Source organism: Stegostoma tigrinum, chromosome 29 (assembly GCF_030684315.1).
Source record: "Stegostoma tigrinum isolate sSteTig4 chromosome 29, sSteTig4.hap1, whole genome shotgun sequence".
NCBI classification, from domain to species: Eukaryota; Metazoa; Chordata; class Chondrichthyes; order Orectolobiformes; family Stegostomatidae; genus Stegostoma; species Stegostoma tigrinum.
The window spans coordinates 15576978-15597977 of NC_081382.1; the positions used below are offsets into that span (position 1 = coordinate 15576978).

The window sequence follows — 21000 nt, forward strand, 5'->3', positions numbered from 1 at the left end:
AAATTGATTGTATATTGAGCTCTCATGGCAGCTTTGTCTTATTTTAATTCAGATGCTTATTGCATGGCTAAGACCCATAATTTAGGACATCCTCAAAATTGAAAAGGGCAGGCAAGATCGTGAAGATGTGCATCAGCCTGCCCCTCATTTGCTTGTTGTCGCACTTCAACATCTGTGTGCAAGCACTACAGATACACAGTGCCTCAGAAAAAGAAGCAATCTTGGCTTCATTCAAAAGCAAGCATATTCCATGTTTCACTTTCACCTCTTCATTGATTCCTGATGGGAGCAACAAAATTAAAAACAATCAAGTTTAGCAGTGTGTATAAAACTTCAAGCAACAAAGAGAGATTTCTGGACTTTGAATGTGTGGCATTAGTTGTTGAAGGTATGAGTGGAAATGTGGTATTCATGGGCTGCAGCATTGAATAATGAGAGTGACTAATGTATCCTTGATACTATCGGAATTCATCTGTTCAACCTGTATTTTCCATTCCCACCCCCAGATCATGACACCCAGAGGATGCTCTCATCTCGATCCAAAACTCTGTTGGTTTCCAGGTTGGTTTTAGAAAGCATGTTAAATCTACAGAAGGTAATTGATTTTATTTGAGTATTTTATTTGGGCAATACCAGGTCATCCACTCATATTAAACAAGCTCACATTGTGCACAATGCATCAATTAGAACCAACACAGTGCTTCCAGTTTTCTGCTTTGCTCTAACACTTTTACCAAAGATGGAGTGCAGTGACAGTAGGTAAGAGTTAAGCCAATGCCTCAGATGTCTGAAAAGATTATCTGAAACCAATGCGATTCTCCTGATTATTGAGCTGGTAGATCAAAGAGGGAGTGAAAGCACTCGGTTGTGATATTGCAACTCTTTTTTAAAGGGGGAACAAACAGATGTAACCAGATGTTTTTTTGAAAACATAACTGTTCTTACCTCGTAGCTGGGCAGGGGGTCGACACTGGAAGGTGCACTGCTTGCCATATGTGGTGCCTTCAGGGCATGAGAAGGTGGCAGGATAGACATGATACTGATCAGGGATCCCACAGTCCACAGGCTCACATAGCACTTGTTGGCTCCATTTCCCATCCGTGCAAGTGACTGTCATCATTGATTCAGACTGGAAGCAAAATACACACTATAATTAATTCATGGGATAGGAATATTTGACCAGGCATTTACAAACACCTGTTGTGAACAATTTGGTACTTCAAAATTTGATGTGAAGTCAAGCCAAGCACTTCCCATTTTGTTGAGGTTTTACCTGCAAGGCAGAAAAGACAAAGATACTTTGTTTTCATCTGGTGAACTGGAGAACAGGAATTGGTGAGAGGAGGCTTGGAAGATTCTGCTTCATTGCAGGCAATCCCCTTTCCTGTTCTTGTCAGACGCTGTTCCACCAGGTGAATTTTCCAGCCTATAGGACTAGGGCATGGGGAAGGTTTAAAGCCAGATACAACACCTCAGTTTCTATCTTGAATAAGGTCCATGCTGTTTTGATCTGATTTGTATTTCTTTGCCCAACATACACATGCATTTAGCTTTGAGCCATCAATGAAACAGGTGAGGCGCAGGTATTTCCTGTTGCATTGGAAAATCTGTACTACACTTGCAGTTGCTGTTGGATTTTTACCCAAATTGTCCTCTTTTTGGGTTGGTCAAATTGCCTCCCTTTAAATTCATGGCATAAATTAACACCAAGCAAACAACAACAACTACTTGAATATACACAGCATTTTTAAAATGAAAAACAGAGTAAAGAATCATCCAGTAAGTACTTTATGGGACTGTAATCAAATAAACTCAGCCAGAGAGAGAGAGACATTGAGGCTGGTGACCAAATGCTTTGTCCAAGTCAGAAAAGCAGCATCCGAAAGAGATGGAGAGGTGGACAGGTAAAAAGGTTTGGGATTTTTCTTTTTTGCTATCACAAACAGTAAGTGGTTGGCATTGAGTTATAAAGTAAAGGTTCTCTCTCAAGTAGCAATTGAGGAACAGAAACCACTCAAGCTTCAACCTTGCTATTTGTGAAATTATCCTTCTGCCTTTTAAACTACAGCTGTCTGTTCCGCTGTAATAATTTTTACTTAACTCATTTCACCTTTTAACGCGTGCAAAAACTTATGAAGGTAACATGACTGAGAGTAACAGGTTATAAGCTATGAGCGCTACACTCATGCACTTTCATGCTGTTTGGCATCACTTAGCAATCCAATGCAGCAAACCTCCCCTTGCATGCACCAGTTCAGGTCATTTTAATTTAAAAGAATGATTTTCTCACCACTTCCCTTCAAGGATATAGCTTCTCAAGCTCTGATCTCTTTTCTTCAAATTATGATGTGTGGTCAATGTATCATGCTGTAAGTACTGTTAATCAATTCTATACTGTAATTAAATATGACTTTTGTTTTATAGATCTGATACACTCACTTGCTTTCGATATGCTTTTCAACATAAAGATTTGCCTCATTGTGAGAGTGGACTGAAGGATGGATATTAAGTTACAATTGGAAGCTAATCCTCTGATGTCTTGGGTAAATGCATGGCCCACTATTGCACAGGGGTAAAGGAGCCAGCCAGTTACATCTCAGCCTTGAATTCTAGCCTTTGCTGATATTGCAAATCTTCCAAGTTTTTAGTAACAAGGCACACTTCAATGAGACAAACAATTCCATGGCACATCCACTTTTTACTCATCATCTCAATCTTGCCCTTCGGCCACTTGTTTTTACAATGTTCAAGGTTTAGCATCAAAAGACTTAAATTGTGCTTTTAAATGTGATGAATTAATTTTCATGAGTTTTATGAGTTGAAATCCTAACTAGATAGAACATTATTTAAGGTGAAACGATGGTTGTTTTACATTGATTTTCATTATCTTTGTAAAAGATTTTCACGGCACACTTGGACAGTTCTCACACTGGTTACAAACTGTTGTTATTAAGTAATAGCACCACAAATGAACACAGTGATACATGAAGGTCAATTCTTACATGAAGGTAAGCAACTATGCACTCATCCAGCTCCTGATTGCAAATGTTGAAATGTCCAGGTTTGTGTGGGACAAATGATGGCACGAATGGACTCTGGTGTGATGATTTTCATAGTTAAATGGATTAATATTCAGCATCTGAGCTATACATAGTTGAGGTAATGGCACCCCAATGCCCCATGGAGCCATGTGTAATAAATAGCCAACATAGTTAAGAGTGAGAAAAGATCACTTCCACCAATTGTTTATTCAAGTTGAAAGTCCCAATGCACTTCTAAGAAAACCTTTAAAAAGATGAACAGACAAGAATAGTTTCATATTCAACTAACTTGGGCACTAAGAAAATCTGCAATGACTAAAACAATGACTTACATATAAGAACACAACCTGCACATGTTGCTTTCTTCATTAATATTGTTCTGGAGTAATATGGCTGAAATTAACATCAGAAACGAATCTGAAGTTCATTATATTTTTAAAAATTGCAGGATATTTTCTTGCTTGTTTAGAACAGAATGTTTTAGAATGAGATAAAGATGTGCAGGTTAGATGGATTGGCCATGCGAAATTGCCCAGAGTGTCCAAGGATGTGCAGACTAGGTAAGGATTAGTCATAAAGGCAGGGTTACAGGCACGTAGTAGGAGGGGTGGGTTTGGGTGCAATGCTCGTCGGAGAGGTAGTGTGGACTCGATTGGCTGAATGGCCTGCTTCCACACTGTAGGGATTCAATGATTCTATCATGTCTACATAATTTACCTGGGGTATTTGCTATCAGCTGTGTGAATTGTACCATGAGAATTCATCCCCATGGCAGCCAATTGTAATGCACATTGGCCCATTTGGCCCATTCTGGTTCTTTGAAAGAGCTCTCCAATTATCACATTACCTGCTCTTTGCCCAAAGCCCTGTCAAATGTTAGCTGATCTGCATTCAATCATGCATCAGGTAGAATTTTGCTTCCAAAATGTTTTCTCAACCTTTGCAATTTTTTAAATTTAGTGAATAAATAATTTAACAATTTCAATTTGACACAGGTTTTTATTTTGCAATCTACAATACTCTTTGAACGCATTCATTTGGATGTACGTTTAGCATCCAGCTCCAACAACATCCGAGTCCTCTAATGATTGAAGCCAATTAGCAGTTTCAAAAGCATTGAAACCTTTCTGTGTCCATGTCACAGATCACTGATATCCTTTCTTGGAGGTGGCAGATCGTTAATGCTGTGACACTTCAAGAATGTGACATGATGCCATCCTTTACTGACTGAAACATGGCTCAAAATGTCAAACCCCTCGGAAAACAAATGGCAAGCATAGTATAAAATGAGGATTGCGATCGAACACCGAGTGCGTCATTTTAACCTAAGCAGCAAAATGACACAACAGGGTCCACCACTATAGAAACTAATAGAAAGTAACCCAAGGCAGGAATATAAAATAAACAAGGCCACCTAATGTTGTCAGCCTCTTGTGGGCAGTTTTGGTGTTACTTACTTTCTGGAGTGTCAGATGTTTATAATCAGGTGATCCCTACTCTTCTGTCTCACATGTTCACGTGACGCACCCTACCACATCCCCTCTAATTTGTTCCATAATGAACACCATCTTTTGTTCAAAAGCAAAAGAACTGGGAATGCTGTAAATCAGAAACAAAAACAGAAATTGCTGGAAAAGCTCAACATGTTTGGCAGCGTTTGTGGAGATAAATCAGAGATAACATTTTGGGTTGAGTGACCCTTCCTCACCCTGGCACAGCTTAACATAGGTATAGCACCGAACCTTTTTAGAACTATGGTCACAATGTTCCGTAACTTCATTTTGCAGCTGAGGATAGAAACCCATAATCTACACCTTCCCTCTCTGCAATGGAATCTTATTTACACATAAACATAGGAGATTATTTGGTTAACTCTACAGGTCTACACACCAGTGAAAATTTTCCTGTTTACAAACAATTGTGCGGATTTAGTTTACTGCGCCTGTAAAATTAAAGTGGTAATACCGAATATCACCTTAACTTGAAACCAAACAAAATGAAATTAAATCAGAGACAGCAGGAACTGCAGATACCGGAGAATCTGAGGTCACAAGGTGTAGAGCTGGATGAACACAGCAGGCCAAGCAGCATCAGAGGAGCAGGAAAGCTGACGCTTTGGCCCTAGACCCTTCTTCAGAAATCTTTCTACACTTTGTATTCTAAAATGAAATTATACTTTGAAATGATACCACTTACAGTGCCAACAGTAAGTTGTCTACTAGTTCACATTCACTTGTAGAGGTATATGGCACTTTTAGCACACGCAGAGTGAAAATCACAACACAACAGACAGATGCAGTTCACAGCTTAAGGAGGACATTTGATTTACAAAGGAACATTGACAAAACAGTTCAGTTCCCGTGAGGTAGGATGTCCTACAGAAGTCCGAATGCAACAACTGCTCAGATGTCAGGAGCTCCAAAAGCTGTTATACTGTTGAAGACAATTGGATTTTTCAGTGGCACAGCCACTTGAGAATTCCCTTGCCAATCGTTGTTGAGACTCCAAAAGCAACAGCGTTTTTCTTTCAGGACTTCAAAAGGACATCACTTCTGTTCAACCACTAATTAAATAATGCCTTTTGCATATGTTGCACAATAGTCCAAAAAGTGTTGTGCACTGGAAAAGCAGAATCTATTGTATCTACTTGTGAATTATTTACTGAGGATTTGTTTTTGCATGTCATTTCTTTGAGGAATTTTATAGGCTTTGCTTGGTAAGCTGTAAATATAATTCCTGTAACAGTACGTTGAGGTGTTCGTCTAAAGTCATTGCGTCATACACGTTCTTACAATCAAAGCAAAAGAGATTTTATTTATAGCACTTTATTTCAAAACGTTAAAACTGCTATCTTCAATTTGGTACTTTGTGCTTACCTATGTTATTCACCCCAAGCAAGCTAGATAACTTAGAATTGGCTTAGATTGCAGCTTTCCTCCTTGTAGTTATTGTGAGCTGGCTATGTCTGCTTTGTGACACTGTTGCAGCAGTTATACTCAGTGAGAGTCTGATACCTGGAATGGGAACGTCCACAGAGTCTCAGGAGGGAATCACAAAGAGGATTTTATATCCTTTCAGCATTCTTCATTACTTCAATAATGAAGAACTGCACTGCAATCCCCGCTAAAACAGGATAACAATGTCTGAATTGCAAAAAATTATAGAGAGTATGTCTTCAAATAGTTCAGTTGTGCTTCTTGTAAATGTTCACCATTTAACATGATATAGTGATCATGAAAGATTTTACTACCAAATAATGGACAAACTTGTGGATCCAAAAAATCATTTCAAAAAAAAACCTAAGATATGTCTTCAACTATGTTAGTCTATTAAACATGTTGCTCATGTTAATTACTGATCAAATCAAACAATATATTTTCCAATTTGTTACTTCTTCTTATGTAGTTATATTAACAGTTTTGACAGTATGCATAAGTAGTGATATATAAAGGGAAAAATACCTTATTTATCTGCTGTCTGGTTTGAGTTTGTTTACGCTCATTCCCTCTGCAAAGGATTTATCAAATGTCAAAGTTCCATATTGGGGCATTGATATGTGGCTGAGCCACAAAACCAAGAATGTCCCAACTTTGTTGCCCAGTTTGTGTTAAGAGCATTTATCTTGGCCAGTATGGCACTCTGGCACTATAACTGGCATCAACAGCCTCAGGCTAGAAAGGGGAAGAAAATTAGCCCAGGTGTTTCAGTGCTGTAGAGTTTAAAAGCTTGCCAGTTTCTGTGTAGGGCAGGTTTGAAACGTCAAATTTGAAACAGCGCTGTGATAACTGTAAGCATATCGTTGGCATGAACTTTAACATGAGGAAAATGTCCAAATTTTGCTGTAAAACCTAACCATATAAAGTAAGCTGCTTGATGTCAGCATACGACACTTGACTGTCTGTAAAATTGCCAAAAACAGTTTAAGTTTTCCTTATTTAAGGTGTTTTCAGATTTCAAAATGTTTCCTTACTGGGAATGGCAAATACTTGCTATCAGCTTGTACTTAGGCACTGCATGAACATTGAATGTTTGTCTCTTTCCTTACACTTACTCTCCCTCCAGGAAATGTGGAGACCATTAACTTGTTACATAATGAATTGAAGGTGCCTGTGTGTGTAGCCACTCTGTGAGACAACACAGTGGACCATCAAGTTACATTGAGAACAATAATCCCTCATTACAGCTGATATCAGTCAAAATGATCGTTGAAAACTTTGTAAAACAAGTTATCTAAACAGACTAATAAATTGTATCCATTTCCCCAACAATTTTCATTCATAGAATGTGGACAAAAATGGTTTCTATTCATATATATTAAAAATCTTTAGACATTATTCTTTTCATCTCAGAATTTAAATATATCTGGTTCTTGAGTTTAAATCTAGTTCATCAGCAGATGGATAATTTTACCCTCCTTCATCACAGCTTCACTGAAATGAGTTTTGGAACACTTGGTCAAGTTATTGGTGAAGTGACCAACAAGCACTGATGTTTTTGATTTCTCTTCTGACATGAACTTTATTGAGTTTCGAGGTCAGTCCCTCTATGTCGTTACTCTGTGCTTTGAACAAAGGACACAACTAATAAAACAACTGATCTCGATCAGACCAGTCTGTGGCTATTTTTATATGTCTCTTTTTACATGCTAAATCTCGCCACCCTCCATCTCTCCCTCCTTTACCACTGTCCTGTCAACCGGTCTCTTGTTTCTTAATCTTACATTGTTGTTCCAGACCATTGTAATGGAATGTAAATCAGCAAGAAAACCAATTATATCTGTCCAGCAATATTTGTGCCAAATCTTGGTGCTCCAAACATAAGGAACTGGACATTCCCAATTTCAGCGACCCGTTTTGAAGAAGGGTCACTGGTCTTGAAATGTTCACTCTGCATTCTCTCCACAGATGCTGCTAAACTTACTGAGTTTCTCCAGCAATTTCTGTTTTTATTCCCAATTGCATGTAATTCTTACTTTATATATTGCATTGATGGCACTACACCCATGCTTAGAGGGTGCAAGGAACAAAGGTAACAAGTCCTATTTGATAGTTTACAGCCTTAACCTCAAGCTGAAAAATAATAATAAGCAGTAAGAGTGGTATCAGTTGCATATGCTAGGCTCTGCCACCATTCAGTAAGATTATTGCTGAACTTCTTCCTCAACTTCATCTTCACACATTATCTCCACCCACCTCACTTTCATTTGTATCCCAAAATATCCAGCAATTTTGGTCTTAAATGTACTCTATGGCTGAGCAACCATAGAACTCTGGGGTGGAGCATTTCAAAGTTCCCAAAACTTAACCTGTATTCACCAGAGTCAAGAAGAATTAAGGGATCTGATTGAAATGCATGAAATTCTAACAGGGCTATACAGACTAGATACGGGGAGGATGTTTCCCTGGTTGGGTGTCTACAACCCAGGAGTCACAGTCTCAGAACATAAGGTGGGCCATTTAGACTTGGAATGAGGCAACATTTCTTCACTCAGAGGGTGGTCAACTTGCAGAATTCACTACCAGAGAAGGCTATGGAGGTCAAGGCTGAGTATATTCAAGGTAGAGATTGATAAACATTTAAGAGGTACAGAGAGAAAGTGGGAATATGATATTACGATTATGCAGCATGGTGGCTGAGTGGTTAGTACTGCTGCCTCACAGCATTAGGAACCTGGGTTCAATTCCACTCTCAGGCAACTGTCTGTCTGGTTTTTGCAAGTTCTCTCTGTGTCTGTGTGGGTTTCTGCCGGGTGCTCCGGTTTCCTCCCACAGTCCAAAGATGTGCAGGTTAGGGTGGATTGGCTGTTTCCACACTGTAGGGATTGAGATAGAGGATTAGGTGTGATTACATTGAACCACGGAGCAGGGCAAAATGGCTTTCTCCTGCTTTTAGATTCAATATTTCTATATCAATCAAAGAAGTTGCCCTTTTGAACTAAATAGCTCATTCTTCTGTTGTTAGCATGACCCCTTAGTCTCAAGTCTACAGCCAATGGAAAGAGGTTCCCACCAGTTAGTCTGTCCAGCTCCTAGTTTTAATGAGATGAGTTCTGACATTGTCTTGCAAATTTTTCATGTGGGTTAACCAAAGGTGCATTTTAGTGACGTAATGATATTGCACAAAGGACAACCAGCACAATCAAAAGCAAATGTACTTCTGTTAATTGCAATATCTATCAAATGTTAGCCAAAAACCTATTTGCCTCAGCTAAAAAGAAAAGTAAAGAAATAAAGCAACTGTTTCATAGTTTAACTTTTAAATGACAGTAAAATAGCTTATTCTTAGAAGTGGGATGACAAGATGTAGAGCTGGATGAACACAGCAGGCCAAGCAGCATCAGAGGAACAGGAAGGCTGACGTTTCGGGCCTAGATCCTTAGAAGTGAGCAGTTAAATCATATTCTGCTGTTCAACCAAGACAAGAAGTAACCTCTGATGTGTCAGCCAACTGTGAGAACTGCACTATCACCAGTAATTGACTATTTTAGACCCTTGAAATGATCATATGTGATTACGGAAAATAAAAGGAGCCACATATTTAAAAAATCACTTGCAAACTCCAAATACAGAAGCACTTTGAGGAATATCGCATATAATAAATTTGTTTCGATACAAGAAAGACATCAGAACATCTGTGTCTATTGTAGCTTTAGAGGGTGTCTGGTTTTCTGTATGGTTGTGATTTCATTTACTGAGCCATTTATGAGGTTAGCTCTTGGGAGTTTTTCCTTGATGCGGTTCACCCACATGAAGGAAGTGGGCGGGGGCTTACAGTAATCACATGTGGAAATAATTTGTTCACTACAATTAACGTAATTAATGAAGATTAAGTAATGGAGTGCTGTTTACACACTCAATGTGAATGCATTCTCTTTACTGGAATTTTCTAATTGTGGCATCACCTCTTCAGGTGATGGTCTCAAGGGATAGAAATCTGAACTGGTTTCTTTTTCCTCACTCCATGAACCCGCCTGCCCATGAAAATGGGATCATCCTTAATGCTGCTTTTGCCAACTGTCTGAAGTATGAAATGTTGCTCTCACTATTGTGTAAAGCTGACTTGTAAAACTGATCCATTGAGGAAGCTGGATGGGAGACAGTTTGTTGTTAATCCAGCTCTTTCTTGCTGCCAGGCTTTGTCCAACTGATTCCCTGTTACAGTCATCAGTCCTTATTGTTTATAAAAGGATAAGAAAAACAGTAATAGATGGGAATGAGCAAAAAAGACATTAGCTTCCCTTCATGGTTTTGTGTTCCCTTCCAAAAAGAGGCCCTGATGGTGAAGTCACTTCTGTTAAAAGCGTCGACACAGGCTGAAGGCAAGCTTTTTCTGTTACAATTCAAAGTGAAGGGTATGATTTTGAGCACATTTGAGATGGAATAAATGCACATGAATAATCTGCTTTTAAATATTTCCTGCTCAGCATTGTATTTGCTGCCTGCTGATCAGCACAGTGTGGAGGCTGTCATCAGCGCTTTACAGTGGGCTGGGTGTCGGGTCTGTCTGAGGATGTAGTAGTGGGACCGAACAAGCCTTCCTCAGCTGAGTTTGCTCATTGGTGATATCGGAGACACTGCGTGCGAGGAGTTTCCTTCCTTCAAAAAAACTTTACAGCTGTGTTCCACTTCAAGTACTATTTAACTATCACTGGCTACTGTGCGGCTAATTAAACACAGATGCTAGTTCTTTTCATCATGAGGTTATGAACCCCTTTATTTAAATCCAGGCTTGATTTCTACATATTCCCCTGTATCCACCCGGAGCAAATTCTCTAAGGTACCCGGAGGGACCTGAATGCTCCTCTGAAAAGTTTTTTTTTCTTGTTTAAGAAGCGGAATGAATCAGCTCGGGGCAGCTGCCTTTATCAACCTGCTTCGTCGCAAATGAGGCTGGGAACAGCCCCAGTGTTCCCGGTGGAAACAGAATCCACCTTGGTATTGGGCAGAGGCAATGCCGTGCCTAATCAGAATTCCTATTCTGAGAGGCAGCTCCCGGGATAGTGCCCAAAGCAAATTTGAACCGTTTGGTCATATTTGCATGCATGGACACATATGTAAGTAGTTCTTAATATCACGTAGAGCTGTTCTTTTATTCTTGCTACACGCAAACAATTCTTTCCTTTCTTTTCCTGTGGTCTCATTAGTGCACATTTCAACTTTCTCTCTCTGCACTACATTATTTGCACTCAAGGGGGAGGAGAAAAAGTCATAAAAATTGAGCAATAAATATTGTGACACTTGTAGTAAAATTCATTAGGAACATTGGGGATTTTTTTTTCGCTGGAGGAACTGAGTAATTTTCCTTTGTAAGTACTCTAATATATAAGTGTTCCAAGGGCTGTTTTCCACAGGCTCAGAGTGCTGACTTGCGGCTTGGCAGTCATACAAGTAGCAGCCAAAAGACAGTCTCGCTCTTCAAGGGAGTCACAGGATGGCACAGTAGCCCAGTAGCTGTGTTTACATGGGCAAGTTATGCCTCAAGCAAGGCCAAACACAATTACAGAATACAGTTAACAAAGATGTACTTTCTCGCAATTCATTCACATTATTTGAGCAAAAACAGCTTAATTTTAGCATTCTGAAGTAATGACAGGCTACAAAATTAGACAGGGTATACTTACCTCACAGTACAGGGAGGGGACAATGAAAAGGACAATAATGCATGCTTTACAGAGGAAAATTACTTGGAAATACAGGATAAACATACAGAAAACTGTGTGCACTATTAAACACTCCTGTTGTAAACCTTATTTTTGCTTGTTTCAGTGACAAGAGCTGGGCAGCTTGTCCTGCTTTCACCCCTCTCCCCTCCAACAGCTGCTGCGTTTCTGCGTTCCAGACCAAGTCAGTTCAAGATAGTTGCTTTATCTTGCCATTTTCTTTAAGTCACCAAAGTTATAAAATTTACTCAATCATTTTCAAGACTGAGAGTTGAAAAACATGTGTCCTCAGACAAACTGCGAGAGGAAGGGAGATTTCACGTACCATCTTTGAAATGGATTTTTAATTGATTGCAGGAAGGATATTTGGCCTGATTTTAACTCTGTGCAAGTGGGCAAGTTTTGAATTGAATAAAATCAGGTCCATTATGTTTGTTACTGCTCTAAGCTGATTCTTTGCTGAGCTTGATCTCTTTGCTGGCCCTCGAGACAGAAAATGAAGCGCTGTTTCTGAGAAGATATTTTAATAGATTTACCATTAATGGGAACATTACTAAACAGAGTTACAATACAAGTTGGCACACTGGTAATGTCCCTCCCTCTGGATCAGCAGGCCTATTTTCAAGTCCCACCCACTTCAAAGGTGTGTTATAAAGGATTGACTAAATTCATCCAATAATGTGCTCCTTCAAGGAACAAAACTATGTTGAGAATCCTAATATTATGGAAATTGCATCAGCTTTACTTGCTATAGATTTAGTTGTAATGACAGAGGAAAGAGCGTGCTTGAATAGTTTTTTTTTAACCCATAGTTCTTGACATTGTTTTTGGCTGTCCTATCTTCCCCAATGGCTGTGACCATATTGGCGAGTAATTGTAAAAACAGCTGCACTGAACTGCCTTCACCTCCCAAACTGTTGTGTCTAAATTACCATATGGTATTGTGCTGGATGTTCAGGACACAACTGGTGCATCTTAGAAAATTGGACTTTGGCTGAAAGTCAACTGGAGGGATCTTTTTCTCCTGCACGTCAAATTGTCCAATGACTGGTAGGCACACACCACAAGAGAAGCCCCGTCAATTGTCTGTGACTGAAGTGGCAAAGTTGTGCCCTGCTGAATGAGACACAAAGGCAGACTTAAATTCATACAGCACCTTTCCCAACTTCGGGATGTCCCAAAGTGCTTTAATGCTGAAGAAAAGTTTTTGAAGTCACTGTTATAATCTAGAACACATGTGAGCGACCCAGCGAGGGTTACATCAGAAACACGACAATGTACTTCTTGATTTGCAGCTGCAAACCGTAGTTCAGTGAAATGGACAATGTTAAAAATCCACAATCTTAGTTTCCTTATTCATGTCATTATCGATCAGAACCACAGCAACTCGAAAGATGAAGGTGACACTGCGTTCATTGCAGACTCAGAAACAAAGCACACCCCTTCCATTCCGAAGTAGAGTACAGCATAAAAATAAGCACCAGAGAGTATTATCAAAGCTGTGATCAAATATCAGGTGGCCAATCTGATCTGACATCATTGCAGCTCTTCAAATAGATGTCTAGCTGTAAATCCCTCTCTGGTAATGACTTAAATATTTTATTAAGATTTTTTTAAATTTTCACATAAAACCTTGAGTTCAACAGAATGCTTATGTGCGTAATCCAAGATTTATAACAATTGTAATGAATGAGTTTGAAATTAGGATCAATATTTTGACATGATACTCTCTGACTACCTTGGATGTTATGACTAAGGCAAATTGTTTCAATTGTATAAGGTGACTGTTGGAAGAGAGATGAAGCTGTTCTTAATTGAGGTTTTAGGCCATTCAACATTGTTTTTTAAAAGAAGAATTTATTTTTCTAAACAAAAGTGTTCCTACAGTTCCTCATTTTTAAAGACACTATATCATTTTTGCTGCATTGGAACTGGAAGCAATTTTGATTATTGTTAAAGTACTTAATGTAAGATACATTCTAATTTCTGATGTGGAGCCTCACCTCAATACCAACCTGTTATTTTACTTCTCTCTACAATACTCTCTAGCATTTTTGTTTTCTATTTCCATTACTCAAATGTATTTATCTTCCTGTACGAGTTTTGTTTATCTCACCAGCCATTCTTCATAAAGAAATGAAAATGTTTCTGTTTTATTCTCACAGACTTATCTGTCAATAGAGGAGTTGAATAAGTTCTTTCTAACCAGCTTTCACATGATACAAGGCCCTGTTTGCCCTCTCAGATGAAGTGAAAGATCCTTTGATACTATTTTGAAGACTTGAGCAGGGAAATTATCTTTTGTATACTGTCAATATTTATTCCTCAATTAACATTGCAATAACAAACTATCTGGTCATTATCAGGTTGCTGCTTGTGGGAATTTGTTGTGTGCAAGTTGGCTGCCACCTTTCCTTCATTACAACTCTTCAAAAAGTACTTCATTGACTGTAAAATCCTTGGGACATCCTGAACTTGTTAAAGGCATGAACTGCAAATTCTTGCTTTCTTCAACTGTGAACTATTTTCAACTGTAATCTGCTTGGCAGGAAAAGATGTGGCGGGAGTACTTCTGTTGTAAATACCTATCCAAGATTTCTCATGATTGTAAATATCCATCAAAGCTTTCTTGCAATCTCTTTTTTTTTAAACTCTTATTAAGACTTGCGCAAGAACCAGTGGAAATGGTTAAATTTAAATTGAAAATTGTGCCTTACTGTTCAGTTCTGTGTGTCAACTTTCTGTTCTTTTTAACTTACCATTTTCACAAAGCAACATATACGAGATACAGAACTTTTGATTTGCAGAATCTAACATTAGTTTAAATTCAGTATATGTGCAAAGTATAATACTTTGGCCTTGGATGTACCTTTTGGGTAGAATTTGCATCCTTAGAGCAAATGTTGTCACTTTTCAAAAGTGTCTTTTTCAAGATCCTACTTAGATTTTTTGCATAAAGTCCTGTCATAAACCAAAGCACTTAGGCTGCATTTTAGAGCATATTTAGAAATAATCTACATTTTGCTTTAAAACATACTGCCCACATATTTCAGAGTGGTAACTTGCTGCAGTGTGACTGATACATCCAGAAAAGAATTTGTCCGAGAGTCTGGTCCACCATATGAGCATAAGCCAATTTTAAATCAACTAAAAATGACTTTACAAAACATTCGAGGACCTCTGCTATTTATGTTGGTACAACTGCTTAGTATATATATTTGTTAAATGCAGAAATGATTTTTAGGTACGCATATTGGTACCCTTGTGCCTAAGAATAAAATCACCAGCTTAATTTTAGAGTTCTTGTGTTTAGTCTTGAAATTTTTGTCTTGAAATACTGTCAGTGTGTGCAATTAGTGGCAACTTCCAATGCTGATTAATTCAATCTGGGTTAGGTTTGTGGTTGAATGATCCTCCAATGTAATTTTTTTTTAAACCAGAGCAACAGATTTTGAAAGCTTGATTTACACTGGAGGTACTTTGCACTTGAAATTTGTGAGACATTACATTCCTGTGACTGATTTTAAGCAAATAACACTGAAAGCACAATGCAGCCTACAGAAATTCCAGGCTACAATGCTCAGTCTAGTGCATACAATAACTTGTCTTTCATTCCAGCAAATGTATGATTAAGGGATTCAGAAGTCTCTACGCAACTACAATTAGACAAGACAAAATAAGTTTTCAAGCACAAAGCAAGAGGAGTCAAACATAAACTGGGGAGATAAGGCCACGCAGTAATTTAAAGATGATGACAAGAATTTCAAATATACTGTACATAATTAGTCACAGTAAGTCACATCATCAAGGTTAAGTGTAAGGTCTAATAGGTGCATAGGACCACAAGTGGGATTGAAGAATCTAGGTATGATCAGAGTATGAAGAATCTGAGTGGGATAAATCTGAGTTTATGAAGGGAGGAGCAAGCAAGGAGAGCATTAAGGTAGGCAGGTCAGCTATTCCACTATTAAATAGTTTGTCCAACATTTCAGTAACGCACAATGACAGGGGAGAAACACTTAGCAATACCATTGTTGATTTTGTTCTTCTGATCTTTGGGAGAACATTTTGAGCCACATTTGTCAGTGTACAATGCTCATGATTACTGAGGGCTGGGTTCATCATGGAGCAGTTTGAAGTGATGAATTAAGCATATCAGAAATGAACTGACTCGTTATTAAAACACAGTGTCACAAAATTTGTGGAAAGGTAAACAGAGGTCATGCAGACATACAATAGTGATACATCATGGATTTAAATGTTGATCAGAACAGTTAAGCAGTGCACCTGTTGTTCTAAATCAGTCAAGTTTTTTTTAAAATGAAGGACTGATCAATTTCTTCTGGGTTTACTCAAAGCGTCGTGCACCCTTGTTATGGCTGAGACTTCTACTGCAGAAATACGATGAGGATAAGAACAATACTTTATAAGGCTAAATCAACGGGTTTGCCAACTTGACAGCATTCAGCATTAGAAACCTGAAAACTGTTTACTTAATTGCTGCACTTAGGATTGGTGTCCTTGAGGTGTAAACCTATGCGACAGTAATAAATCTATGCATATAATCATAGATATTGCACCGAGAAGGACCTCTGCCAGTGTTAGCTTTTTGAATGGAGTCGTCTCCTTTAATTTCCTCTGCCTGCTGTTCCAATCATCTTTTATTTTACATTCTGGCTTTGTCGGTATTCACTCAATTCCATTTCGAGCACTGTTGTTGTATCTGTCAAAATAGCTATTTTTGTTGAAACATTCTGTGTGAGAAATGAATTGTTGCTTCTCCCTTTGTTGTTCCTGCTGTAGAGGATACTGCAGTCATACTCAAAGTCTGACATGACCAATCCAACATTTGCTGGATACCTTTGGGCCATTAGATTGATGGTGTAATATTAAGAAACTATCACCTTTCACAAGAAACGCTTCTGTATGTTAAAGTAATTTCCGGTAAATGAATGGCAGTATCTTACCAAAGGTATTTTTACTCCCCCTCTTGGCACAGGAATATCAAAGCATTGGTGTCTGGGAGTTCCGGCATTGGACTATAACAATCCAGAGGTGGTGAGTTCAAATCTCATTTAACATACCTGAATAGTTTATAAATCTGCACCAGGTAAGGAGCCATGAGTTGCGGGGAGAACTGAACTGATTTAATTAATGCCCTTCAGGGTCTGCGTGATGCTTTTTTTCATTGCCATGTGGTCAATTTGCAAAGGTTTTTGGCTGCATTTCAAAAAATAACATTTCAAATAAAAAATTAGGACATTCAATAAGAAAAATGATGTAAATTCAATAAAACTCTTGATTGCAATGTAGTTGGCATCAATCAGTGACTCCTTTTACAGAGCCAGGCAGTGATCCACCTTGTTTTATGTGTCTGTTTATGCTACTCATTCTGGGTTTCCATACTGGCAAGCATTTCACCTTGTTAGATTTCCGCCTGCTAGACCGCGTTAGACCGAATGTAGGTTCTACTGAAATCTATTTTTTAAAATAAAACTAATTGCCCAATGCCAATCACGCACGAATTTATCTACAGTTCTGTATTTTCTCATTGCCTCCAGATATTTCGATGTCATAAAGCTCTTGCTTCTTTCTACCTGACAACACTGCTCATGGAATGGACTTTTAGAAGGGTTTGTGAGTGGGAATTGTAGGAGGGGAAAATTGCATTCTTCCTGAGACCATCTCTATTAAGGGCACTGAAGAAACTGTGGATAATAGCAATCCCTGAACCTATTCAAGATCAACCCGGCCTTCGGTTTGTGCTTTTTGTGGTAAGCTGTGTAGAATTACAAAGCAACCAAATCTTTAATTCAGTTGTATAACAATACCAAATTTGGCCAATTCAATCACTATAAATGAATGACAGAATCATGGAATTCGTTGCATCATGTCTCAAAATCTCAGAATCCCATGAAACAACTTAAGAAAGTGTCCCTGTGCCCACTATGTACCTTGGCTATGCAAATAAATGTTCCAGCTAAAATATGTTTCATACAGTACTATAATGATACAGTTAGAAGCTGGCACAAATATTCACATACTTTTTGAGATGTAGAGAAACAAAGATTAGAAAGTCAAAATATTGAGAATTACCAATCTCTGGAATTTTCTTCTGAAACCTTTCTAACTCTCTTCTCTGCTTTGTTGCTACTTAAAATCTATCAATTGCCAACATTTTTCTGATCGCCTTTATCGTCAAATGTTGTTTAATAATGCTTTTGTGAATTAACTTTAGACATTTACTGCTTTAAAACCATTTGATAAAGGAAACCAGGGTGACACAGTAGCTCAGTGGCTAGCACTGCTGCTTCATCGCGCTAGGGACTCCGGTTCGATTCCACCTCGGGCAATTGTCTATGCAGATTCTCTCTGTGTCTGTGTGGGTTTCCTCCGGGTGCACTGGTTTCCTGCCACAGTCCGAGGATGTGTAAGTTAGGTGGATTAGCCATGGGAAAATGCAAGGTCACAGGAAAGGGTCATGGGATGAGTCAGGTGGGATGCCCTTCAGAGGGTTGGTGTGAACTCGATGGGCCAAATGACCTGTTCCCACAGTAGGGATCCTATGACAGTCATCATTGCTGCACGGCTAAATGCATTGGTTGTGTGGCACATTGAAGTATGAGATATTGGCACATTGCCTGATGTGTACAACTTTCTAAACCACATCATGCACTGAATAACTCCCTTTGAGCTCTTCGCTTTGAGTTATATGCAGGTGTTGTGCCTTTTTTTTAAATGGCACGGCCACAAATGGAAATGATATTTTCTCTTTATTAATGCAGCAAGTCTAAAGACTCAGGTCATAGCTGCTATTTTATCCCTGAATGTCTTAGAATTCTGCTGTCTGGCAATGGTCTGCAGTCACCTCTTGCAATCCGCCAACAAACAGACTCCCAACCGTGGATTCATTAAAACATTATAACAACCCGTATAATGTCACTCGTTTGTCAGACTAGAAAGATGAGTGGAGGAGGAGAACGATTGAGGGCCTGTTTCCTACTCAATAAAACTTTAATGTGTGCTAATGATTCGTACCTATAAACCTGTTTCCAAAGTCTGTTTTTCCGTTTTGCAAGACTACATTTATGAGACAGATCTACTGACCCTAGAGATTTCTCTTGCTTGCCAATATTTAAATAATAGGAACACAAGATGTGATGTGACATAATACTTGAGGGGTCTCTGGTATAAACTTTTGCCTCAGTAGCAGATGGACTCTCCTTCCTGCTGCAATTCTTTTGCACATGATAACCAAACCATTACTCTCAATATAGAACAATCATGTTTTTAATCTAAAACTAATGCAATTACCCTTCTGTGTAACAAAGACCATGACAAAATGTTTTGTTTTAATTAAATAACTAATTGCATACAAACGCAAGTTATTTTCCTTTCTAATTTATTTCATAATTTCCATGTGTGCTACAATAACAGCACTTCCAAGAATATTTCCTAACCATGCTGTGGGAGCACACAGACTATTGTAAATTGAGGCCTATTTCATTTTTAAGGGAGGTTGGCTGTAATTATTGCTGATAAGTTACAGAAGCAAGAACATGGACAGTTTAAATGAAGCATTGGAAAAACAATCGGGGATTACCATTACACACACAAATGGCAGGGACTGCGTTGCTCCTGTTAATTTTTATTAGTATCTTATGTAATCCTGCAAATTCCTAAACATGTGTTCATAGAAGTGTTTAGCACCTGAATTGGGTATGAACAAAGATAAGTGCATTCTGATCAGAAAAGATACCTCTCTTTCCTTAACTGGGGAGTGGTACTAAATTGAAGAAACGTTTCAAATGGTCTGCATAGATATAATTTTGAATGGCTTGATTTTGCCCTGTAAGATTATATGAGATTAGGGACATTAAATAGATAAGGAAAATCCACAACAGAATAAACTGCATGCTAATTGTGTTGGAGTGGGCTTGATAGGCTAAGTTATCTTTTCTCATCGTATGTCAATAAAGCACATGTCTGCAGAATGATTCTGGCAATGGATCAAGAGAAAGTTGCCTGTTGATAGTTGGAGATTTAAATATTTGTGTCTTTTGCATATTCACACAACTGTCTGACATTCCCAGGACTCAACTTCAGAGAAGTACCAACTACACCAGGGTGAAAATTCTTGCACCAACTATCCCATGGTTCTACTGAGTCAAACAGCCAATTGAAGATAAAAACATATTGTACTGTAGATCCAAGTTTAGGAATTGGAATGATACTGTACAAGTTCATTTCATATAACACCATACTGCACACATGGAAAAGATTTTCATTGCATCAGTTTAGGATGGATTTGAAGCACAGTCCTGAAGGTGAAAGGCCACTGTATAATGCAGTGCACTGCAACAAGACTGGAACTTAAAAAAATGAGCAAGGTATAGGGATAATTATGAAATGAATGTAAAGGATAATCGATTCTATGTTTACACAAACCGACAGCTATTCCGAAGCTGATTAGTGTGGCATTTGGATATTTTGCAATGCAAGTTCTAGTGTGAAAATGTCTGGCACCAATTTGTAACACCCTTAATAGATTGTTGCTATGGATAGTTACACTACAAATCTGAAGTGACACAAAATTACTTTACATTTATTTTGATTCAAATGGTGTGATAGAACTTGAAAATGGGAATGCTGCACCCAGGTTCAGTGTTTCATTAGACAGAACCTCCTCAAGATCTGAGCAATGTGGATTACAGTGAGATTTGTTGCACATTCAAATTAGAAGTTCGGTGAGGCTGATCTCAACATTTGGAGTGGCTCACTCCATTCTCTATGCTTTTAAAAATTGGCATGAAAATTTTCTCAATGGGCAGCATCGAGGTGCCATTTAATGGGATTATTAACTCACCTCATTAATAGTCAGGCTTCCATCTTACTAATCTTCTATCTTTTATCTGGCCAAACAAGCTAAACACTGAAAACTCTCAACTTGGAAGCGGTGAACGGGTATGTAGCGCCCGTTGCTCACCACTTGCTCCAAAAGACCTCTATGTTTGACATGGAGCACCAACATCTTAGGGCACACCTCACTGGCACACTGGCTACATGAACTCCACATGAACTCCAGCATCCGACAACCTTCATGGCACATGTCCAATATATTTACAGCACGCTTCTGCACTGCACATCACTGCACTGCTCTGACAACTCTCACTGTAATGCTACAGCAAGAACACTGTTTGCTCAGGGACACAGGCTACACTCTCTCATTCTTTGCCTATCTGGAAGCACTCCCCTAGTTCACTGCCTTGTTTTGTCTGTGCAATGTCCTCTCAGCCAGAA

At 38.6% G+C, this 21000-nt stretch overlaps 1 protein-coding gene across 3 annotated transcripts in view; it reads right to left on the bottom strand.

The window, feature by feature from the left end:
* LOC125465534 (pappalysin-1-like) overlaps positions 1-21000 on the bottom strand; it is a 316341-nt gene that overhangs the window by 112637 nt on the left and 182704 nt on the right. For all 3 annotated transcript variants that reach the window (XM_048559167.2, XM_048559166.2, XM_048559165.2), the window contains exon 15: positions 946-1129. In XM_048559167.2, coding sequence (XP_048415124.2) covers positions 946-1129 — 184 coding nt within the window. The remainder of the gene's footprint in view (positions 1-945; positions 1130-21000) is intronic.